At 43.9% G+C, this 21,600-nt stretch overlaps 1 protein-coding gene across 6 annotated transcripts; it reads left to right on the forward strand.

Annotated features, from left to right (window-relative positions):
• The first annotated feature begins 48 nt into the window (after window positions 1-48).
• Window positions 49-21,323, forward strand: aak1a (AP2 associated kinase 1a). Of its 6 annotated transcripts, none has more exons than XM_076038865.1 (18): window positions 50-903; window positions 3,908-4,026; window positions 4,829-4,937; window positions 5,437-5,579; window positions 5,678-5,799; window positions 5,882-5,963; window positions 6,124-6,256; window positions 6,368-6,471; window positions 6,817-6,896; window positions 6,970-7,133; window positions 7,511-7,704; window positions 8,525-8,629; window positions 9,302-9,489; window positions 9,948-10,141; window positions 10,222-10,290; window positions 13,164-13,340; window positions 13,669-13,758; window positions 18,694-21,323. In XM_076038865.1, exons 1-18 carry the CDS (start codon window positions 744-746, stop codon window positions 19,512-19,514), a joined length of 3,054 nt encoding a protein of 1,017 aa, XP_075894980.1. In that variant the 5' UTR covers window positions 50-743; the 3' UTR covers window positions 19,515-21,323. The 6 variants fall into 6 exon arrangements, with proteins under 6 accessions (XP_075894984.1, XP_075894980.1, XP_075894981.1 ...); XM_076038866.1 differs by having other exon boundaries at window positions 8,525-8,623; XM_076038869.1 differs by lacking the exon at window positions 13,164-13,340 and having other exon boundaries at window positions 49-903.
• Window positions 21,324-21,600: the final 277 nt, after the last annotated feature.

The following is a 21,600-nucleotide window of genomic DNA, read 5'->3' on the forward strand; positions in this document are numbered from 1 at the left end:
TGCGTTCAACCAATCATAACGGGAGAAATCCATAAGGACTGACGGTGGCTGAGACGTCCTCCCTCTCGAGTCTCTCTGGCATCTACCCAGCCTGTGGCTACGCTAGCCCTGTCATTAAGTTTGTTGGCGAGAGCCTTCTTACAAGCCGGCTGGACGTTTGAAACCACTGGGGGTCCTCTTGTCATCTTACTACGATACGAAACGGCTTAGCGGCAGATGAGCGGTGGAGTCGCACTCTGACTGGTTGTTATTGTTGGAGATGTGTAACGTCCATATGCTACGTTGGACGCCACAGACTTACCTGGCTGCAGGTCCGTCAACTGACAGCTGTCACCGTACCTAGCTCATCAGGCTAGCCGCCGGCTAGGTGAGCTAAAGGCTAACTAATGTTTTGCGTTATCACAGATTAGCTACTTTAGTCAGACAGTGTTGCTCTCCTGTTTCTGTGGATCTTAGAATTTTCGTTGTATCTAATTATCCATCAACAAATACGTGTCTCTGCGTGTTGCTCGAATTATGAGGTAGCCGCAGAGCGTCGAACAGAAGTGGGATATTTTGAGGTCTGGACTGGTTACCTTGCTAGCAGTTAACTAGCTTCAAGCTAGTTGGCTGCATTCATTCAATCATCGAAAACGGCCAACGCGTCAACACCACCACCTCGACAAACAGGGTCTGATCTCTGTAATTGGATTTTTGTCACGATACCGAAAACGTTGGAGTGATTTCCTTTAACCTCGAGGGAAATGAAGAAATTTTTTGATTCACGCCGGGAGTTGGTGAGCTCCGGGCCTGGCTCAGGAGTCGGTGGAGGGGGCGCTGGTTCCGGCGGCGGTGGCAGCTTCATCGGACGAGTGTTTACTATTGGACGACATCAAGTGACCATCGAGGAAATCATCGCAGAAGGTGAATTTCATGTTTCCGTATGAATGTTTAAAGCAAGTCTTAAAAACACGCCCGATTACATGCATTCCTTTTGCCTGAATTGCCTCACGAGGATGGGCAGATAAACAGGTAACACTAACGACCTGAACAGGCCTATTTTTATAGGTCCATCATGATCCGACACAACATGCAGAGGCCACCACAGTGATGACAATCACAACGTGTTGGCAATATTGAGTTGCACACGGCTGCATCAGGGCAAAAACTATTGCCATCTTGCAATCTTCAGAAGCTCTTCTGATGTAAGCGAGGGGTTCACCTTTGTTCCTTTTGTGGTCCGATCTTAATTTGTTCAATATTGTAGGAAGAAAAGAAAAGAAACAAACAATGACACGCAGACACACATATGCCTGTATTTAATGAAAGTATTGCATATTCTTCTCACAATGTCTTCTCCGTCACTGCGCTTGTAAGTCATGAAAAGGAGGAACATTGCAAAAGGTGGAGTTCCTGCTGTGTTGTGACTCCTTGCTGAGTCATTTGTGCTGCATTTCAAGTCTGTGGCAATTCACAATGAACTGAATACTTAAGAACCAAAGAGATGTTAGAAAAAAACATGTTAACGTCTTCAAAGTGGTCAAAGGTTATTTTGAAGTGTACCTACAACACTGAGCATGATGTCACGACACAACTAGCTACAACAAATATTCATGGTTACCCCCTTTTTAAAGTTCTTACTACTGCATGTTTTTTTTAACTTCTGGCGAACCACTATCGTCAAACTAAATTTGATGCGTGCTTTATAAATCTTTACTTAAAAGTGTTGTTTTCACCAGAGCAAGCTTAAACAGGTTCTGCGGTGTTTTATGAAGTAATTTGTGTCTGGTCTGCAATGGGAGTCTGCCGTGCACTGTTGGCTCAGAGTGCCTCCAGCTGAATAATAGATGAAAGAAGTCTGATTAATTCAACAGTGCTATAGATGAGCCCCATCTGTTTGGCCATACAGTGGCTGGATTCGATCGTAGAACCGCAGCTGGACCTTCCACAGAGCAAATGTAAAGCTTTAATAAAAATTGGTTTGAAAAATGAGGTCCAACTACTCTTTTCTGAAAGAAAGAAAACTTTACTTTTGTCAGATACAATTACTCGGTCATTTGCACAGATGTTGGTAAACATTCGAAGTTAGGCTTGACATCATAAAGTTTACTTTAAAGGTAAGCTCTATTGTTTCGTTCCTAGTTCCAATTCTTTAAACGGTTTTCTGAAGTTTGGTCCTTCTGCATATTTAATCTTTGTTATATTTTTACCCTGTGCATAGTTCATTCCATCATCTTATTATTCTAACGTGCATTTGCTATGTAGGCTGGTTAGCCTGTATTGTGCAGATATTATATCTCCGGTCACATCATTGTATTTCTTCAGCAGCTTCTTCAGTCAGTCAGTCTAATGTGATTTCTTTGTCCATATCAAGTTACTACGAGTAACATAAGACCCGTTCATGTGATGTGTGTAACACGGTGATTGTAACTGAGACCGTGCTCACTACTGTGGTACAGTGAGAACAACATGTATAGGGAAATTATGCACCTTTCCTTTTGTATTTATTTTTTATCTTGGGTAAGATTTTTCAATCTTCTTCCCTGAATGCCACTGTGCTGTTTCCAAATACTAGTATGCCCTGTCAGTCTATATATCATATAGTACATGACCAAGCCTTGTTGCCACTAACAAGTCCTCATTGTTTTTGCACATGCCATACTGATGAAAACCCGCTGCACGATGAGGGCGGTGTCCACAGGTGTGTTTCTGTGTCTTTTGCCTGCGCGTGCGTGCAGAAGGCAGAGCCGCAGCAGCAGAGTAATCCTGACAGTCTGTTACGTCACAAGGCAGCGGCTATTTGTAGCTGTGCTTACAATCATTTGTTAGCGCTGTCTGCTAAGGTTGTGGACCACTGCTTAAAAGTTGCACTCGAGGGCTGCTAATCCCTCTCTTTCCTTTGAGACATCTCAGATTAGACACACACACGCACACAAGCCATCCTCCTCCTATATTTTCTCATTCAGAATAGAATCTCTGTTGTTTTTCTTTACTCATGACCTCATTCTTCCACTTGTCTGAATATCCTCGAAGTGGCATTTTGGCACTCCAGATTATTGCAGTTTTTTTTGTATTTGAACAGACATTTTTGTTGCTGTTGGTTTTTGTTTTGGCTGATTTTACTGGAGTTCTGTTAAGTGTTACATTCAATCGTGTATCCATACAACCATTTTTTATACATCACTGTTGGTGTTTGCCACAAGCTGTGTTTACCAAGTGACGCCCAGTCGGATCACGTGGCGCCGTCCTTGGCTCAGTGATGCGAGTCAGATGAGTCAGCTCAGTGCCTGGCGTTATTGCAGGCTGCCAGAGCAAAAAAAAAAAAAAAACTGTGAAAAGAAGAGCTGTAGTTACAAAATTCAGACCTTCACAATGAGAGCTGCAACTTAGTGTTGACGTCATACCCGGGGCAAAACAAAAGTCGCGTCGGAGCATAATGAGAGAAACGGGTCAAAACCACAGAGTTTTTTGTTTGCCCCACGTCATCGCCACTTGACTGGTTCCACCGTTTAATGAATTCTCCAACCACCTGTGTCAGGGTTGTCTGCTTTTTGCTCTCTCAGCATGTTCTTTCAAGCGTCTCCTACCAGTTTGCACACCGCACGCTCTCACAGTAATCCATTTACTTGCCTCATTGCTTTAACCTTTAGGCATGAGCCTTGTTTAACGTTCAGAGAGTCAGAGCGCAGGTATGGATGGTATTGTACGTACTGCTCAGCTATATCCAATACCGCAATGAACAATTGCACTACCAATTATGCACCAATTAGTGACTAGAAAAATAAAAAAAAAAAGTACCCAACCAATTTCTTTTTATTGAATTACGTAGCAATATTGTTGCAAAAAAAATCGAATGTTATTAAAGTACTCCATAATGTAGTCACTCTATAGCTTAAATGCATTCTTTCAATCTCGTCACGATTTGCAGGGGGTTTTGCCATAGTGTTTCTGGTGCGGAACCATCAAGGTCTGCGCTGTGCACTGAAACGGATGTACGTGAACAATGAAGACGACCTGCAAATCTGCAAACTCGAGATACAGATTATGGTAAGATTGTCACTGAAACAAAATTCTTTTTGATTCAGTCATTTTGTGGTATTGCTCTCTTTTTTTTGTCCCTGTTGCTCCCTCCTGTTTAATTTCTCAGTGATGATACAAGATTGATGGCGATCAGGTATCTTGTGCCCTGTTTTTGAAGCACTGATTGTCCTAATTAGTTAAAATGCTTAACAGAGGCATTATTGACAAGGTTCCTCCATTCAAAAAGTGATGAAGTGTGTGTAGATGATATAATGTCACATGAGCCTAAACATTAAAATTACCCTAATTGATGCATTACTTGAAACTTTATTGGACTAAGTAATTCATTGTTTATTTGTTGACAGTCAAAACAGAACTTTTGCTTAAGACATCTGTTAAAGCAATCTGCTAATAAATTTCATTGAAATGAGTGTCAGTTTCATGTCATGCCAGTATTCTTGGGCATCTTAGTGTTTGAAAGACTCTTTTTTTTTTTCTTTCCTTTTTCGACTTCACTGTATGTGAATACAGTTGGGAAATATAGCTGACCACAAACTTTTAGGTTCCTGTGTCGTTCCTGTAATTGGAACTACAGTTGCTGCAACCACACCCATGGCTTGACTACTGCCAGATGATTATCATCACTATTTCCTGACTTCTAACAGAGAATCAGTACCTCTGTAAGCCCAACTAAAAATAAAAAACAGTATTTACTACCAACATTGTAGTTTATTCTTATTTATCAAAATAAGTCAGTGATACATAACTCCTTAAAAACTTAATTTCTCTTGTTTTTCACTGTTATGTTCTCTGTGTTTTGTTTACACAGAGAGATCTAGTGGGCCATAAAAACATAGTGGGCTTCCTGGATGCCAGCGTAACTGCAGTTGGAAATGGCGACGTGTGGGAAGTTCTAATCTTAATGGACTTCTGTCGAGGTAAACCAAACACACACACACACACACACACACACACACACACCCTGATACAGTAGTCATGAGGGTCACTAGAGCTTTGGTCTCAAAGAATACAAAATATGTTATCTCAATTTTTGCTAAACCCATAAAATAATGAAGGTATTTTAAAACGAAAGACTTATCTAGTTAACGAGTTACTTAATGAACAATACTTTATCAAATGCTGGAAAAGTTTCATCTAGTCATACTCCTGACGTCATTTGAAGCTTCTATAACTAAGCTAGTATGACCTCTGACAGACATGTCCACCTTATCACTTTTTGTCTTTACTTTTTACGAGAGTGACTGTAAACTTTTGTCTCTGTTGAAATAGATTTCTTTATATACTCTGTACCTACAAATAGACGTCATAGCGCTAACAATCCGTAATGGCCGGCTTAAATTCAAATTCATTCTACAACGTACGTATAAAAAAGCCACTTTGTTGTCTTTGTTGAGTTGACCAGTTTGCTTTCCGCAGGCGGGCAGGTGGTGAACCTGATGAACCAGCGGTTGCAGACGGGCTTTTCTGAGGCTGAAGTCTTGCAGATATTTTGTGACACCTGTGAAGCCGTCGCTTGCCTCCACCAGTCTAAGAGTCCAATCATTCACAGAGATCTGAAGGTAGGACCAACTCCTCTCCGGCCGTGTGCTGCTGCTGCACACCAGGTTGAATCACATTGGCTGTGTGAGGTGAGAGGTGTCCTCTGTTTCTCACACAGGTGGAAAACATTCTTCTGCACGACCGAGGACACTACGTGCTCTGTGATTTTGGAAGTGCAATCAATCGATTCCAGAACCCTCAGACGGAGGGAGTGCCAGTGGTGGAGGAGGAAATCAAGAAGTCAGTTCTCTGAGTTTGTTTTCATCCTCTGTCTTTTCTGTCTCTATTATCCATAAGCTTTATCTCCACACTGTGACAACAGGTACACAACTCTGTCCTACCGGGCCCCAGAGATGGTCAACCTCTACGGTGGACAGGTCATTACGACAAAGGCAGACATATGGGTAGGAAGACCTCTCCTTCTTGTACCACCCGCTACACTGTGGTGCTCACTGTGTAATTGTGTTTGTTTGCTATAAAATTTAATTAAATAGTAAGTTGCAAGATACCAGGTCCAGACTCACATTTTAATCCAGCGTCTTGATACTCTGATGATCTGCACAGGCCATGGGCTGTCTGCTGTATAAACTTTGTTACTTCACTCTTCCCTTCGGGGAGAGCCAAGTGGCCATCTGCGACGGAAGCTTCACAATCCCCGACAACTCCCGCTACTCTCAGGACATGCACTGTCTCATCAGTGAGTGCACACGCTGCCTTAAATATCATATATGCACAAAATGCATGTATTCATCCACTGGAATGGAAGTTTCCATATGTTTTACATGAATAAACATGCTTTGTTCCTCAGGGTACATGTTGGAACCTGACCCAGATAGGAGACCAGACATCTACCAAGTGTCTTATTTTGCCTTCAGGATGGCACGGAGGGAGTGTCAGGTCCCAAATGTCCACGTAAGTAACGATGGCAAGAGGCTTGTCAGACAGTTTTGTTTGGAGAATGTTGCATTTTATTTAAGCTGTTCATTCAGATTTTGATCTTTGGCCTATTGCGGTGGTATTATATACATCATGTGCTATAAATTACATTGAAGCTATTATAGTTTTGACATTTGGTTGTCGAAATAAATTGTGTTAATGTGTTTATGAAGGTCAGAATTACCTGCCTTTATTCTGGTGTTGATGTATCCACTGAAACAAAAATTGATGCCAATACTTAGTTTACAGCTTATTTACAGGTATATATGAACACTTTTGTTCAGTTATCAAAGAAAACTTAATGCCTGATTTCATTTGCAGAATTCCACTATTCCAACAAAACTTCCAGAGCCGATCAGGGCCAGTGAAGCAGTGGCCAAAAAGAGTCAAACCAAAGCCAGGTTAGTGAAAGAGAGACAAAAGCTTTGACTGTCAACCGAGGACCTTGAAGTTAACTCTGCGTTCTCTTGCCAGACTGACGGACCCCGTTCCAACCATGGAAACCTCTATTGCTCCCCGCCAGCGACCCAAAGCTGGTCAAACTCAACCCCAGCCAATATCAGGCATTCTCCCTATTCAGCCAGCGCTCACTCCACGCAAGAGACCAAATGTGGCTGCTGGAGCGCCTCAGGCTATAGGTAAAAGTGGTTTTGTGCATACAGCCATCCCTTTGTACTTCAGATATTCCATTATGTCATAGATGTCTTTGCGGCCTGCTGTCTAAGTTTCATTTCGGTTTGTTTTGTTTCTCATTGGCTTGTGGTTTGGGGCAACGCATTTGAGATTGCACAGGGAAAACAATTCAATTAGTCTTGAATTTAATGAAATTTGAGAAGATTAGAAATAATTTCTCAATAATTTGTTCAGCTGTAATCTTTTTGATTGCATAATTGGAACTTTCAAATTGTAGAGGGTTTTTTTTGAAGAATAATTGTATAAAGACAGGTGGTTGGTTTTTTTTATAATCGTATAACTGATGCTAAAAATGACTTTTTCATTCTTCTATCTGTTGTAGGTGTTGGTATCCATGCCCCGCCTCATGCAACTGCAGCCGTCCAACCAGCTCACCAGGCCTTGGCGGCTCAAGCTGCACCTCCACCAGTTCAGGCTGCCGCCATGCCGCCACCACAGACCACTCCGCAGCATCAGCAGCTCTACATGAAGCACCAACAAGCATCTGCCTTCCTCAGCCCTCAGAGTAACCAGCAGGTAGATATGGAGACATTTTGGAATCAATTTTGTTTCTGTACTTTTCAGAAAGAAATCAACACAGGAAAAAGTCTTAGAATGCAACGAATGGAGTGGCGACATTTTAAGATGATAAAACACTTACAAAGTCATTTGTAGTCAATTGTGGCCTTCTGCATTCAGAAGGTACAAGGATTTCACATACTGACAGTGTTCTGACGGGTGCTGTATGGTGAACCAGAGGTTGTTTAGTAGCAGTTGAAGGGGAATTTAATTTAGCTGTGGTTTAGTTGACCGCAGAACTTGATTATTGATTTGTTTTTTTTGTTTTTTTGTTTTTTTTAATTCCCCTCAGTGATTTATTATCAGAGCAGCCCATTTATACACATGGACACAACACAAACAGTGATAGCTGTGCTCACCCTAATGGTAAATGTAGAAAAACACACTGTCCTTGCCATGCCCATATATGGCTTCATAAGGCGTTTCATATTCTGACTCGTCAAACTAAGAACAGGTTTTTCTCTCTTGTAAATACATTATTTCAGAGTTAGTTATTAACATCTAAATTACATATTGTTGGTATTATCTTCTATAAATTGTTCTTTATACAAGGTGAAAGAAAATTCTCCCATCTCATCTTTTTTTTTTTCATGTTTCTGCTTGATATAAATACATGCAGCAAATAAAGCTGCTGCTCTGGCATTGATCAGCCTTAACCGTTTAAACAATTTCTGTGTAGCATCAACCTGCACAGTGCATCAGCAACAAGCAGCATCTCAGGTGTCTCCAATGCTCCAGTTCATTGTTAGGTCTGGTACTTCATTTTTTAAACGCACAGAAGCAGCAGCCGCATGTTGCCCACGTTCACGAAGCAGCCGCTGCTAATCTGGCCCCCATCCCAGAGTCTGCGGTGCCAGGTCCTGTAGCTGACCAGGAGGTTGTGGTAACATCCTGCTCCCGTCGCTGTCCACTCCTCTCTTGAGCCACGGAGTTGATTACCAGCTTTGTCTCTCGCCAATCGTGTCTGAATTTTTGCTTTTACTTTTCTGATTACTCAATGAAAACACATTAATGACATCACTGAACATGCTGAATTGAACCGTGATGGTGGTGTACGGTTATATGTTTTTTTTCTGGTTCTCCTTTGCAAACATCTTATGATCACCAATCATATAAGTTTTAGTTTCAGGTCTTTATTTAAGGGAACTTTGAGGAACTTTTAAATACGGCTTATGAACTTAATGTAACAGTACATTAGTCCTTTGGAAAAAATGCTGCAGTTTCTTTGTAGTAACTGTAAGAAGGCGATCAGGTCAAATCAGCTCAAATGAAACGATTAGTAGATTCACATTTTAATTATCATTCAATTCACAAAATGAAAGTTCCTCATTGTCACTTTCTAGTTACTTTATAGTCATTTTCATTTTTCTCTCTCTGGTTGGGTTTTCTGAGAAACTTAAAATCTTCTTCCCCAACAGATTTTCTCTCCCGGTGGTTGCAAGCCTCCTTTTTCCTGTTTCTGTTTCAGCACTTTTCTCTATTTCTTCCTGTTTTTCACAAGGACATTTCATCATATCCCCCCCCCCCCCCCCTTTTTTTTTTTTTTTTCATATAGATGAGCAGCCGAGGGATTCACAAAGCGGGCTCACTGACTCCCCCCTCGTCGCCGAAGACGGCGCCAAAGAGCGGCCACAGACGCATCCTGAGCGACGTCACTCACAGCGCCGTGTTCGGGGTCCCTGTCAGCAAGTCCACCCAACTCCTCCAAGCAGCTGCGGCTGAGGCCAGCCTCAACAAGTCCAAGTGAGCAGAACTGTCTCCCTTGAGGGACCAAAGGATGGACTGTCCTTTCATGGCACTGAGAAAGGAAACAGAAAGTCCATTCATGTGACGAGAGACATGAAGGAAAATGATCAAACCTGTTGCAACATTAAGAATTCCACTCACCAAGCTCTTTTTCATTGAGTCTAAAAAAAAATACATCTATAAAATAAAAACTATCTGTGTGCCTCGGATGCAGCCAAACCTTTTAAAACAGCAGAACAGAGCTTCTGGCAAGTATTTTACAATAATAAGGATTGGATAAAATTTGAATGGTGTCCGAAAACTTTTTTTCCACATTCATTATATTTTGTAAGCAGCTATTTTTGGTATTTCCGCATATTTCTTCCTGTTTTCTTTTGTGTTGTTCACAAAATTATCATTGTTTCACGTCGTCACGCAGCAACTCTTACCCTGGTTTTCACCTGTTTGCGCTGCAGGTCAGCCAGCACGACTCCTTCGGGCTCCCCCTGCTCATCTCAGCAGAGTGTGTATCATGCAGGCAACGGCGACCCCCAGGCGACCCTGGCAGCACCCGTCTCTCAGCCTGGCTGGAACCCCTTTGGAGACGACAACTTCTCAAGGCTCACAGCAGAGGAGCTGCTCAACAAGGACTTTGCGAAATTAGCCGAGAGTGAGTGCAGCTCGGTCGCGGCGGCCTGCGGATTAGAGGACGTTTGCGTGCTCTAATGTGTCATTGTCTTCTTTTTTCAGCCCCTGCGCCAAAAGAGAAGCCAGCAGGCTCCAATGAAAGTCTTATAATGGGGCTCAACTCCTTTCCAGGTACGGTCAATGCTCTGTATCACAGCTACATTTCTACTTTGTACAAATTTGGTATCGGTTCACTCATCTTTTCAGAAAACATCCAACAAAAAGTTTGCTCGTCCTCTCACCGTTTTTATTTCATTCTCTTTATGCATTTTATATTGCAGTATAAGGTTAAGATCTTCAGACCGCACACGCGCTTTTTCAGGCTTTTGGGTGTTGTTTCTTTTTTCAATCACAAATATTTTCCACACCCACTATGATTTATTTTCATTTTTATTTTCTCCTCTCACCGGGGATACATCCAGCTTTACTCCCAAGTGTTTCAGGCTTGTGAGCAAACACATTTTTAAGACTTAAGTGTGTATTTACAGGAGTAATTTCCTGGGTGTCACACATCCCACCGGTTCATTTTGTGCGAGTTGTTTGTACGCACATGTCTTGTTGACATAGCAGGCAGCCTCACACTGGCTCCTTGTCACCTCTCGTGAATAGAGGCTGTCGCCACAGCTAGATCGCATCTCATTTGCGGACCTGTGCCTTTGCTGTTGCCTCGCAACGCTTAGGACAGATCCTCCTTTGTTAATTGGATTTGCCGCACTCCCGCTGGAACCTGATTAGGGGGGGGGACGAGTAATGATGATTAAAAAAAAAAAAAAAAATTCAGGCTTGCAGCACTTTTCAAATAATCCGCCCACCTATTTTGTTCCCCTGTGTTTGACTTTTGATCCCTGTGGATGTTCATGCTTACAAGCGCAACAACTTGTTTTTTTGTGAAGATCTGTTAAAACCTGTGATAAAGCCGTTACATAATCAGGAGGCGCTTAATCTTCTCCGCCCAGACTAAGCTGTCTGTTTGACACCCGCCGCATCACTCCATCAGGATGCGCACGTGTGAAAGCTGGATTTAGGCAGTTGTGCAACATTTAGGAAAGGAGCCACTGCCTCTTTGAAATATAGCGAAAGCTGATGCGGTTCTAACCACTGAATGTGATTTCACGCCACTGAAAGAAGTGGTTGGTGAGAAGCTTGTCCTCAGTGTCCGCCTCTCTCCAATAGTGGAAGGAGCAAATGGTCACATCTGTTGTGCCATTTTCTGAGTCGCCACATTCCTTTTGTTAGAACCCGCGCTCCATAACCTGACCCCTAGAGGTTTCCTGTAAGTATGATCCCTAGTTTGCCTGTTATTTGTGGTTTGCCGCATGGATTGTTTTTTGGTTTTTTTTTGATCGTTGGAAATCATTTGGCCGAGGCACGTTTCCTGAAGTGAGTTGAGATCAATGATGGTTTCCTGGCCTCTGACTCTTGACTAAAGACACCCACTCACTGCTGCGGCATGGGATGTAATGGTTTCTGCTTCAGTCGATATGACCAGACTGTGAAATGGTCTGTCCTCAAGTTGGCGGTCTCGTGCGACACTTTAAGTTCACATGAAGTTATTCGTAACATGTTGCTCAATTTCCGTCGTAAAGTTTCACTGATTGACAAAAGTCATTATAAAAGAGGAATTAAAACTAATCTCTAACAATCACTGGATGAAACTGTCCAACGAATAACCTGGCTGTGACATTTCAGTAATGATGTGTCAGTATTTACTGGAAAAGTAGTCTGCTGCACACACACACACATCTACATTTCCTTCCACTTACGAATTGGATGATGGATGATCATTTTATATATATGTTATATAGCAAAAATAAAAGTATGCAAACATTGCTTACAACAAAAGTAAAAAAAGTGTGAAGGAAGGCATTTCTGGTAGCATCTAGCGAGGACGGCTACAGTGTTGCTTCATTTCAGTGTTGGCACAAGCCCCTGTTTGTGGGACATATGTACTAACTAATAACTCGGTCATTAAGAATTGTATTGTGTTTGCGTCCTGGCTTGCTTGCAACCTCAGTTGTGTGAATATATGCATCCAACATGCTGGTATATGCAGGGTGCTGTTCTTTTCTCAGTAGCATTTTCTCACCCTAACAATGAGATTTCTATTTGATATGAAAATGCCGTTTATCTGTAATTATTCCAGCTTTACCAATAGCACAAGCAGATTGTTTCTGTGTTGTTCCTTAACCTGAAGTTCTCTACCTGCATGTGTCTCACTTCCACAGTCGCAAGGTTTGGAATAGATTAACTTTGCTAAAGTGTGTGTGTGTGTGTGTGTGTGTGTGTGTGTGTGTGTGTGTGTGTGTGTGTGTGTGTGTGTGTGTGTGTGTGTGTGTGTGTGTGTGTGTGTGTGTGTGTGTGTGTGTGTGTGTGTGTGACCAAGCCGTTTGAAAAGGTCCATCTTGTATGTCTGCTAACACTTGCAAAAATCCTACGTTTAAGGAGGAGGAAATTTTGAAATGTGTCCATCTCGTTGCATCCAGCAGCATTGGCCCCCGCGTTCCAGCCATTTACGTGACTATTTTCAGCAATCATCGTTCAATTTGAAGCCCCTCATGAATGTTTGATGCTAATGGGCAAAAAGCCTTTTTGAACAATCGAATATCGACGAATCGTGGCGGGAACTTGAGAAATGCATATATTGCAGTGTTTGTGGAAAGGCAGAGGTCGCGTTGTTTGCAAGATCAGCGATAAAGGGCGAACCGAGAGGCAGCGTGTTCCCGCAGTTAAGTCGACTCGGAACAACTGGGAAAGCAATTTCACAAACGATCAGGATCGATCCGCAAGGAAAAGACACAAGGTGCACTGAGTCACACCTTTATTTATAGCCGTGACCGGCAACACCGGACATTATTTCTTCCTTTCCCGATAACTCCCTTTCTGGTGCTTTTGATGTTTGTCTGCTCTCAGAGTTTAAACACTAACAAAATGCCTCCCTCTGATTCCACCAAGTCTTTTTCTCCTCTGCGCTCTCCTCACTCTGCCTCTTCTCACCCTCGCCTCAGACTCTCTCGCTGGGGAGGACTCTCTGCTGGGTTGCGACCTGCTTTCTCACACCTCTCCTCACGGAGGCCAGTCTGTTTCCACGCTCCCTTCCTCCTCCTCCTCCTGCTCCTCCGCTCTGCTGGCCTCCGGCCCGGGTTCCTGTCTGGAGGAGGTGCCGCCTGCCCAGAGAGTTTCTGGTAAGAGCTCCTCCCACGTCGCCTCTGATGCCACAGTGTGTCCGCTGCTGCGTGCAGCGCATTAAGCCGCTCCAGGCTGTACCTGCATCCAGAAGCAGATGGACAAACAGAGGAGTTACGACGTCGGTTTCAGAACAGAATGAGTCAAAGCTTGCACAGAACCTGAACTCATTGGTGGAAGAGCCACCTGAAGGCATGGCTCGGCTACATCCACAGTTGAATCTGCTCTCATTCTTGCGGTTTCTTTTTCTTTTTCTTTTTTCCTTTGGCTTGGTTAACCATTTTCCCACCCTCCATCATTCTTTGACTTCCTCTTCCTTCGCCGCAGACTCTGATCTCCTCATGTCGTGTGAGGTGAAGGGCAATGATGACGAGTTTGACCCTATTCCCGTGCTCATCTCCAAAAACCCCAGCCAAGGTAAGGTCAACCCAAGTCCCCCAGATGAGCGCTCCCGTCTGCCGAAGCCCCCGCAACAGAAACGTCAGCTCGCAGATAGACTTCCCAGGGCTCTTTCCTGGTGTGAGCAGGCTTGCGCGGCTGCGCTTGGCACGTTAAAGGCTGTCTTATCCTCCCCCAGCTGTCCCATTAGTCACTGCCCCCTCCCCGTTTCAAGTGGTTTTCCACCTTGAAGTTGTTTGTGTCCCTTTAGTTTCTCCTCCTGTTCTAGTTCCTTGCAGGTGTATAAGGATGATCCCGGCTCACACTGCCTGTTTCTCTCTCTCTCTCTCCCTCTCTCTTTCTGCCCTCATCCATACATCCCTCTGCTATCCTCTCCATCCTTATCAAACAAACCTCATTTTTCATTTCCTCCATACATCCTTTGTTAACACTGCTTTTTTTTTCTTTTTTTTTGCTTGTCCCTCGGTTCTTCCATCTCTCTTTCTCTCTCTCGCTCTCTCTCTCTCTCTTTTTGGCACATTTCAGGTGGTCACTCGCGCAGCAACAGTGGCAGTTCAGAGTCCAGCATCCCTAACTTGGCCCGCTCCCTCCTGCTGGTGGACCAGCTCATCGACCTCTAGGGGGTGTTGCGAGAGGTCGAAGGGGCAGTGTGCAATCCTGACAGAGGGAGGGGAAGGGGTGGGGGAAGAGGCATTTAATGTAGCACCTTACCAAGTCAAAGCAGCTCAGATAGTTTTTGGTGGAGGCCGGTGTAGGTACAAAATCTGTCCGGCTATGGGATCTGCCCGGGGTCTGGCGATTTCCAGCAATTTCGCTCTTTGTTTTATCTTTTTTTTTTTTTTTTTTTTCCCCCTCTTTCTTTCTTTCCGGCAATTTCAATGACGTGGCAAACTGTCCCTGGCTAAGTGATGCCTGATCGTGTCAAGATCTGTCCGAAAGTCTGGCGACTACAGACGACGTCACATATGGCAACACTATTAGAACAAACTACTTTGCGGTCGAACAAACGAATGATAGATAAATAGATAGATAGATAGATAGATAGATAGATATATAATATGATTATGTCCAGATAGAATAATAGATATATAGATATGATTGTACTATATCTATCTTCTACATCTACTACGTAAACTACATTGCAGTCATTAAGATAGATGGATATGATAATTATGTATTTGATTATATACCAATAGATATAATAGATAGTTTCATATTATATCTTACAGATATATAATCATATTATATCTATCTATCAACCTGTCTGTTTATCTATCTGTTCCATAGTGATGTAGTTTGTCCTAATAGAGTTGCCGTAAGGACGGCGGACAGATCTCGTAGCCAGGCAGATTTTGTACCTACACCGGCTGTCTCGCGATGTGCCTCCTTGGCTCCGCCTCCAGTCACCCGATGGGCTGATTTCATTTTTTCTTTGATCCATGCTGGCTGTCGGCTTTCCCGCGCCGATTTAAAAAACAAAACAAAAAAAAAAACAGCTTCCTCATGAACATATCGTCTGCTTCTGCCGTGGCTGAGTCGTGGCCTGTTCCATGTTACTGTCCCCTCCACTTGGCAATCGGCTGTCTGCGCGTGCTTCTGTTGAACCGCTCAACTGTGGCTGCATTCCGCTCACCTCGTGCACTCGTGCAGGGCCAAAAGCTTTAATTAATCTCCACGAGCCAGCAACAAGGAAGCTCAAATTAGAGTTGGGGGGGTCTGAAGAAAGACTGAACGGTCCAATTGCTGCAGTTGGAAAATGAAGTGTAGAGTTAAGAAGTCAACTGTTGAGGCATATTTAGATATTTAGATTCAGATGACCTTTTAAACCAGCAACAGAATTAGTTATGAGTTTTGTAATCCCTGTGCAAATTTCTCCACTCACGGGGATAAAAAAAAATAAGCTGCAGCATCACCCCTTGCACACATCACTTCCTCTCTGCCCTCACGGGCGCCTCCCGAAGCTGCTACCAACTAATGTAGCCTTATTAACTGTCCACCTAGCCACGGGAGCTAGCCCAAGTTTAGCTGGTAAAACATGGCTGCAGTAGCTCTGTTCACACAGGTAATGACCTCGTTGCCGTCGTAGGTGAGCGCAGAAACGGATGGGTGGTGTGGTCTTACTCGGAAAAACGAAGGCCAGGAGTTAAAGGTGCTATGCAACGAAAACGTATTTGCCCCACATCAACTGAAATTCCTGCAGCGCAGGTTTGAATAGTAAATGAATTCTGAAAGTAGGACCTTATGCAAGTCGTCATGCAGGATGTAGATGGAAGCCTGAAAATGCTCACCTGCATTTAAGACGATTGTGCTTTTACGTGTACAGAGAAGTGGAAACAGACACCCAGTTCTACTACTGTTATTTCTATCAGATCAGTGTATAACATTAGTTGAAGGATTGCCGGATGTGAAGCAGGATTTTTATTTCTTTATTTTTTGTCTTATAAAACGACATTTGTCAAAACTCGTCACCAGTCAACAGGATCCAGTCACAAATTCCGCTGTACATAAAATTACTTTTGTTTCTCGTTTCCATTGGCTGTGTCGCATTTCTTTTTCTGTGTGTTTTATCCATCGTGTTAACATTACATGGGACTCTTGCACAGTGTGCTTTAGAATGAATGTAACCTTATGGACCCTGTAAAAATAAAATGTATAGCGATATGTAGAGAAACAACTATTTGTGTTTTAAGTTGTGTAAAGAAAATGTTGAACTTTCCAAAGTCTTCTCTCTTAGTTCATGCGCAGCGTCTGTCCCACTGCTTCAATATCATCACTACAAAGTGCTCATGACTTAGATGCCATTTGTGTGTCCGTTATAGCTTGACGTCATGTGACATGCGGGCCACTCTGCATCAAATCTTTTTTCTTTTTTTTTTTTGCGTGGGAGGAAAAACTGAGCTGATGACGGAAATGATTTCCTGATATCTCTGCAACCTGTTGCATCTTGAAAAACTTTTCTCCTCCCTTCAGACATTTCACTCTATCCAGTATCACTCTCCGTCTCTGGCGTCTCTCCAGAGGTGCGCACTGACACGCTGAATTGCAAATACAATCAGGACACAATCGAAATGGCTTTTTACTCCTCTCCACAAGACACATTGAACAATACCCACCAGTATAATAACTAGCATGGATTTAAATGAAACAAAAAAAAACCCTTCTATTGTATAGTTATTGTACAGAAGAACCGTGTACATCTCTGTGGTTGATCTATGCAATCCTACAGCAATGCTTTTGTGTTCTCATCAGACACTACAGTGTTGTATTCTGTAGAGCTCTTGCCTTGGCTGTTGAGTTTTGATGCCGTGTGAAACTGACCTCGTGCTAGTTGGACTGTTGTGGTGGCAGATGAATAAAACGAAAAAGTCTTGGACTTTTATCATGTTTGCGTGACATGATTTGCTACGTATACATTGCAGTCAAAGCTGGATCATCTTTGGGTGTTTTATGAATTATGGAGTGGCACAGATAAAAAAAAGTTAACCTGAACTTGCCGTCTGTCATGTTGTCAGTCAGTACTGACATACACACACACAAGGGCTGTCAGCGTTAACGCGTTATTTGCGCTTAGTTAAATGCAATCCGTAGCGCGTTCTATATTTTTTAATCGGATTACAAATGTGAGGCCGGGTTCACACCGGAAGTGGAACCCGCGCTCCCTTTCGGCGCCCTTGTTAACCAATGATGTCGTTATCGTCACACGCGAAAGGCACGTTCCTCCGCGGCCGGCTTGCGCTGTGCAGCCATCGTTTCGGCGTCTGGTCTATTCTGTGAGCGAGCCGCATCAAGCTGGACAGAAAGTCACTCAAAGAAACACTAAAAATCCAGTAAATTTTCAAAATAAAATACTGCTATTGACAAATGCGATCATGTTTTTGTATGTTTATTTGTCAGTATCGAGTATCTGAGTGCGAGAGAAATGAAATCAAACACACATGCACACGAAAGAGAGCAACAGCACTTCCACGTCTGCTGTGAACCCGGCATAAGCCTTTTTGTCCCCTTTACTAACCCATAGTCGGCCCTCTGGCCAATTTCTGGTAAGAAATACTTTCCTCTATGGGGGTAAAACTGCCTTGAAAGGAAAAATTAAAGAATTTCACACATGCAATTCAAACCGTGATTAATCGCAGTTAACGATGAAGATTATGTGATTAATTGCGATTCAGAAAATTAATCATTTGACAGCCCAAGTTATTTCCATTCTACACTAAACTAGATTGCAAATTCTCTTCTTCCTGAAAAAAAAAACTTCTCTGATTGGCCTGTAGGATTTATATAGATGGTTTTTAAATGTTCCCTACTCCTTGTTGGAAATTCAGTTTCAGACCTCCAGCCTGAATTTGTTCCTCAATCTCGCTTGTGCAACGTGTCGCCCGACTGGTCGTGCATAAAAGGTTGTGCGCTGTGACTTTCAGACAGACTAGCGATTCAGCCAGTTTGCCCCAAATACTCTGATGTTTCCCCTAAATGGCTGCGACTAACTCCCTCCCAGGCTGATGTCGACGCTGCCGAGGTAAGACTGGCTTGTCGCTGCCCACCTGCCTGTGCCCGGTTGCCCTCACCCCGTCGCTGTGAAGTGTCCTTGTTTCCACAGACACACCATCTGAGCTCCCTCCACCCCAATGCAATTTCTTACTTAAAATGAAAATGCAAATGCATTTCCTTACATGTGACCTCCCACCAACTGTGGACTCATTTGTGGAAACAAGGTTGTTTCTGTCGTTGTCGCTGTTGTAATGGTAAAGCCGCCTCGCCTTGTCTGTCCGGTGTGATGGTTCAGACTAGAATGTTTTTTGTTGCGCTGTTTTGTCACTGTTTGCGTCGTCCCCATGATCCCGGAGATTCACATGATGTGACGTGTGGTGTGACCACTGCTTCTGCTGCCGGAAAGTCTCCTGTGTCTTTAACATTTCCGCCCATTTTTCTCTCTCTCTCTCTCTCTCTCCGCAGACGTGCAAGCGGAGAGCAACGGGTACTCCGCGCTGACTGGCGCTGAGCCTCCGGATGGGGAACCTGAAGCGAACGACGGGTTCGTGCACTCCAGCGATGAGGACTCGGAGGAAGACGGCCACATGCAGGAGCATAGAGAGGAAGAGGAGGACGAAGAGGAGGAGGAGGAGGGTACCGTTGACAGCCACGCGGCAGCCCTCAACTGCAGCGGCTCCAGGCCTCTGCTGCTCGACTCCGAGGAAGACGAAGAGCAGGGACCTCAGTCCGCTCAGCAGCCTCAGCATCCTCAGCAGTTCCAGCAGCCCCTTGTCGACCCGGCCGCCCTCGCCCACAACCATCACGAGGCGGCGGCTGACGTTTACTCGAATGCCCCCTTCCAGATGCCGCAAGACAACGCGGGCGACGTTTTTGCCAACGCTCCCTTCCCGCACGCCAAGCCTCCGATGCTGCAGCAGCAGCAGCAGCAGCAGCTCCAGCAGCTCCAGTTGGACGTCTTCTCTCAGGCTCCCTTCGGGAAGAAGAAGCTGGCTGCTGCTTCCGGATCTCATCCCATCACCTCGTATCCAAGCGTGACCCCCGATCAGGCTGCCTTTGCACAAGTCGCCCAACAGCCGTTCCGCCCGCAAGCTCTTGCCAAGTACTCCCGGCACTTCGAGGGTCCGGTGCCCGAGCAGCAGCAGCAGCAGCAGCAGCAGGCAGCGGCTCACAGGGTGGCGTCCGTCCCCGTCGGTCCCCTCCACTCGTGGACCTCGGACGTCGGCGCCGTGGACCCCTTCATCTCCGCTCCCTTCCCCCTCAAGGCGCCGCAGGAGAAGCCCTGAAGACCTGAGCCGCGGTCCCGCTGAACTGTGCGCCCTCCACCCCTGCAGGCGTCCTGCATGCCGTCGCCGTCGCCGCAGCTGGACTGCAGGCCTGCATGAAGCCCCGCTGCTGGCTGCAGTTAGCTCCCCACGCTGCCGGAAGAGCTTCAGCCCAATATTCTGTAGGAGTTGGAAGACTGTCATCATTCCTAGACCCATTCCCTCCCCTCCTCCCCAACATCGACATCACTTCTGGTACCTGTATATCTGTGCAAGAATAATATGAGGGTCAAGCATTTGATTGTTTCCTGTCCTACCTCAGTTGCTTTGGGTTCCCGCACAGAGAAAGAAAGAGCGAGTTAGTTGTTTTCCGCGCTGCTTTGCCAATTTCACATTTTCCATATTTAAGCTTAGTTTTGGAACTGCGATCCTATAATGCATCTCTGTTTTCTGTCGTTTCGTCTTCTGTTGACTCGGTGTGAATCAGAAGGTCAAGATTCCATGGAAGCTTAAAGCACGAGAAGAGACTTGATGGCACCGTGTGCAGGTGTGAGGCAGGGAAAGTTCAAACAGCCTCGCAGGTATTCAGCAGCTTAGTATCAGTACTTCAACAGATTGTAAAGCAGATGCTGCATAAGTGACGCGCTAGCATTAATTTGTCTTGTCATGTAACCTTTTTGTGCCTCATCGTTTTAAAAGGTATATTGTGTTTATGCTCATCGGTCCGTGTTGAACGAGACATACATGTTTAGCTTCAACGCATCATCATAGAACATCATGTGATCTTCAAATGTCTTTTTTTCATTAACCAGTTATCTCTTAACCCTTCCACTCACACAGATTTACAGCGCGACCACACCAGACACTGTAGGTCAGTTTTCCTTTTTGTGCCCTCCCAACAAAGCTACCAAAAAAACGGATGCATTTCCACCATTTCATGCACTTGCATTCAACACCAAATGCCTAAGTACAAATATGCAACCTCCTGTCTGCCATTTGATGCAGCTTGTTCGACTCCCAGTTTGCACCCGCTGCGTTTCCAAACTGTAGAAGCTTGGTGGTGCAGGTAGTAAAATCAAAGTTGCTCTGCACCCACTTGTGTTCAGCAGTTCCAGTGAGGGACCTTATTAATATTGTGTTGTGAGTGAGGTCTCAAAAGGTTAACGATGAACAACATTTCTTTTTAAAAATGTAATTCCATTGCCATCTAGGTATGTTTTAATGTATTTTTGCGTATAAAATCATGAACACATCTTGATTTCCACCATGGCACTTTTAACTTAAAGGGGATCAGACCTGTTTTAACCCAAAGTTTCATGTAGCCTTCAATTTTGTGTTTGAGGTCTACAATCTCTTTGAAATGTTCACTCTTGACATTCAACTTGCTCACATGAATGCTGCACACAGTCGCTGACAGAGTCAGGATTCCCCTAAGAATGTGTTTTGATTGTAAAACAGTTGTAAATTGTATTTTGACTGGTTTTGTACAGAAACTGTTCGGAGGAGTCAACATGTTGAGATGAAAACAAAAAGCACTCAAAAGTACTTATGCTGCACAGTCTGCCTTTGAAAAACTACATAAGTAAAAAAAGAAGTATATTAAATAAATGTAAGTGAAATGTTGCTGTTTTATTAATCCTGACTTAAATGTTAGAGTTTGAAGCACTGTTGCATTGAGACTTTATATTACTGCATACTGCACAGTGTGCTGTATGTGTGTGAATAAAATAAAATCAAATTAAAAAAAAGTCACGAGCAATAGGTACGACAATAATGTATGCCACCAACGGTGTGATAACACGTACTAAATACTGACAGGACAAGATATGACTTATGTCTTTTGTATTTTTATTTAGAGGCCATGCAACGTGTGTCCTCCGCACTTTTGACAGTGTTTTAGCCATACACCACAATGAGCTCAAGTAAGCCAGCGCCAGTCACTAAAGGTGACAGTCAACTGAATGAAAACAAACATGCTAATCGCATTTAGCAATCTGATATCGCTACTATTTACTAGGTGATTAAAAAAATAAAAATAAAAATAAAATTAAAAAATAAGGGATGCTCATCAAAATATACCTCTGGTTGCAAGGTTAATGGCGAGGGA

Source organism: Nelusetta ayraudi, unplaced genomic scaffold (assembly GCF_046127955.1).
Source record: "Nelusetta ayraudi isolate G7.1 ecotype Tasmania unplaced genomic scaffold, CSIRO-AGI_Nayr_v1 ptg000058l, whole genome shotgun sequence".
Lineage (NCBI taxonomy): Eukaryota > Metazoa > Chordata > Actinopteri > Tetraodontiformes > Monacanthidae > Nelusetta > Nelusetta ayraudi.

What these genes read in the sequence shown, in the direction of transcription:
- aak1a (XM_076038865.1), top strand. Translation starts at nt 744, where the DNA reads ATGAAGAAATTTTTTGATTCACGCCGGGAGTTGGTGAGCTCCGGGCCT. An exon ending in CTTAATGGACTTCTGTCGAG is followed by an intron (nt 4,938 to 5,436) that starts GTAAACCAAACA and finishes TGCTTTCCGCAG; the next exon opens with GCGGGCAGGTGGTGAACCTG. An exon ending in CTCCAAAAACCCCAGCCAAG is followed by an intron (nt 13,759 to 18,693) that starts GTAAGGTCAACC and finishes CTCTCTCCGCAG; the next exon opens with ACGTGCAAGCGGAGAGCAAC.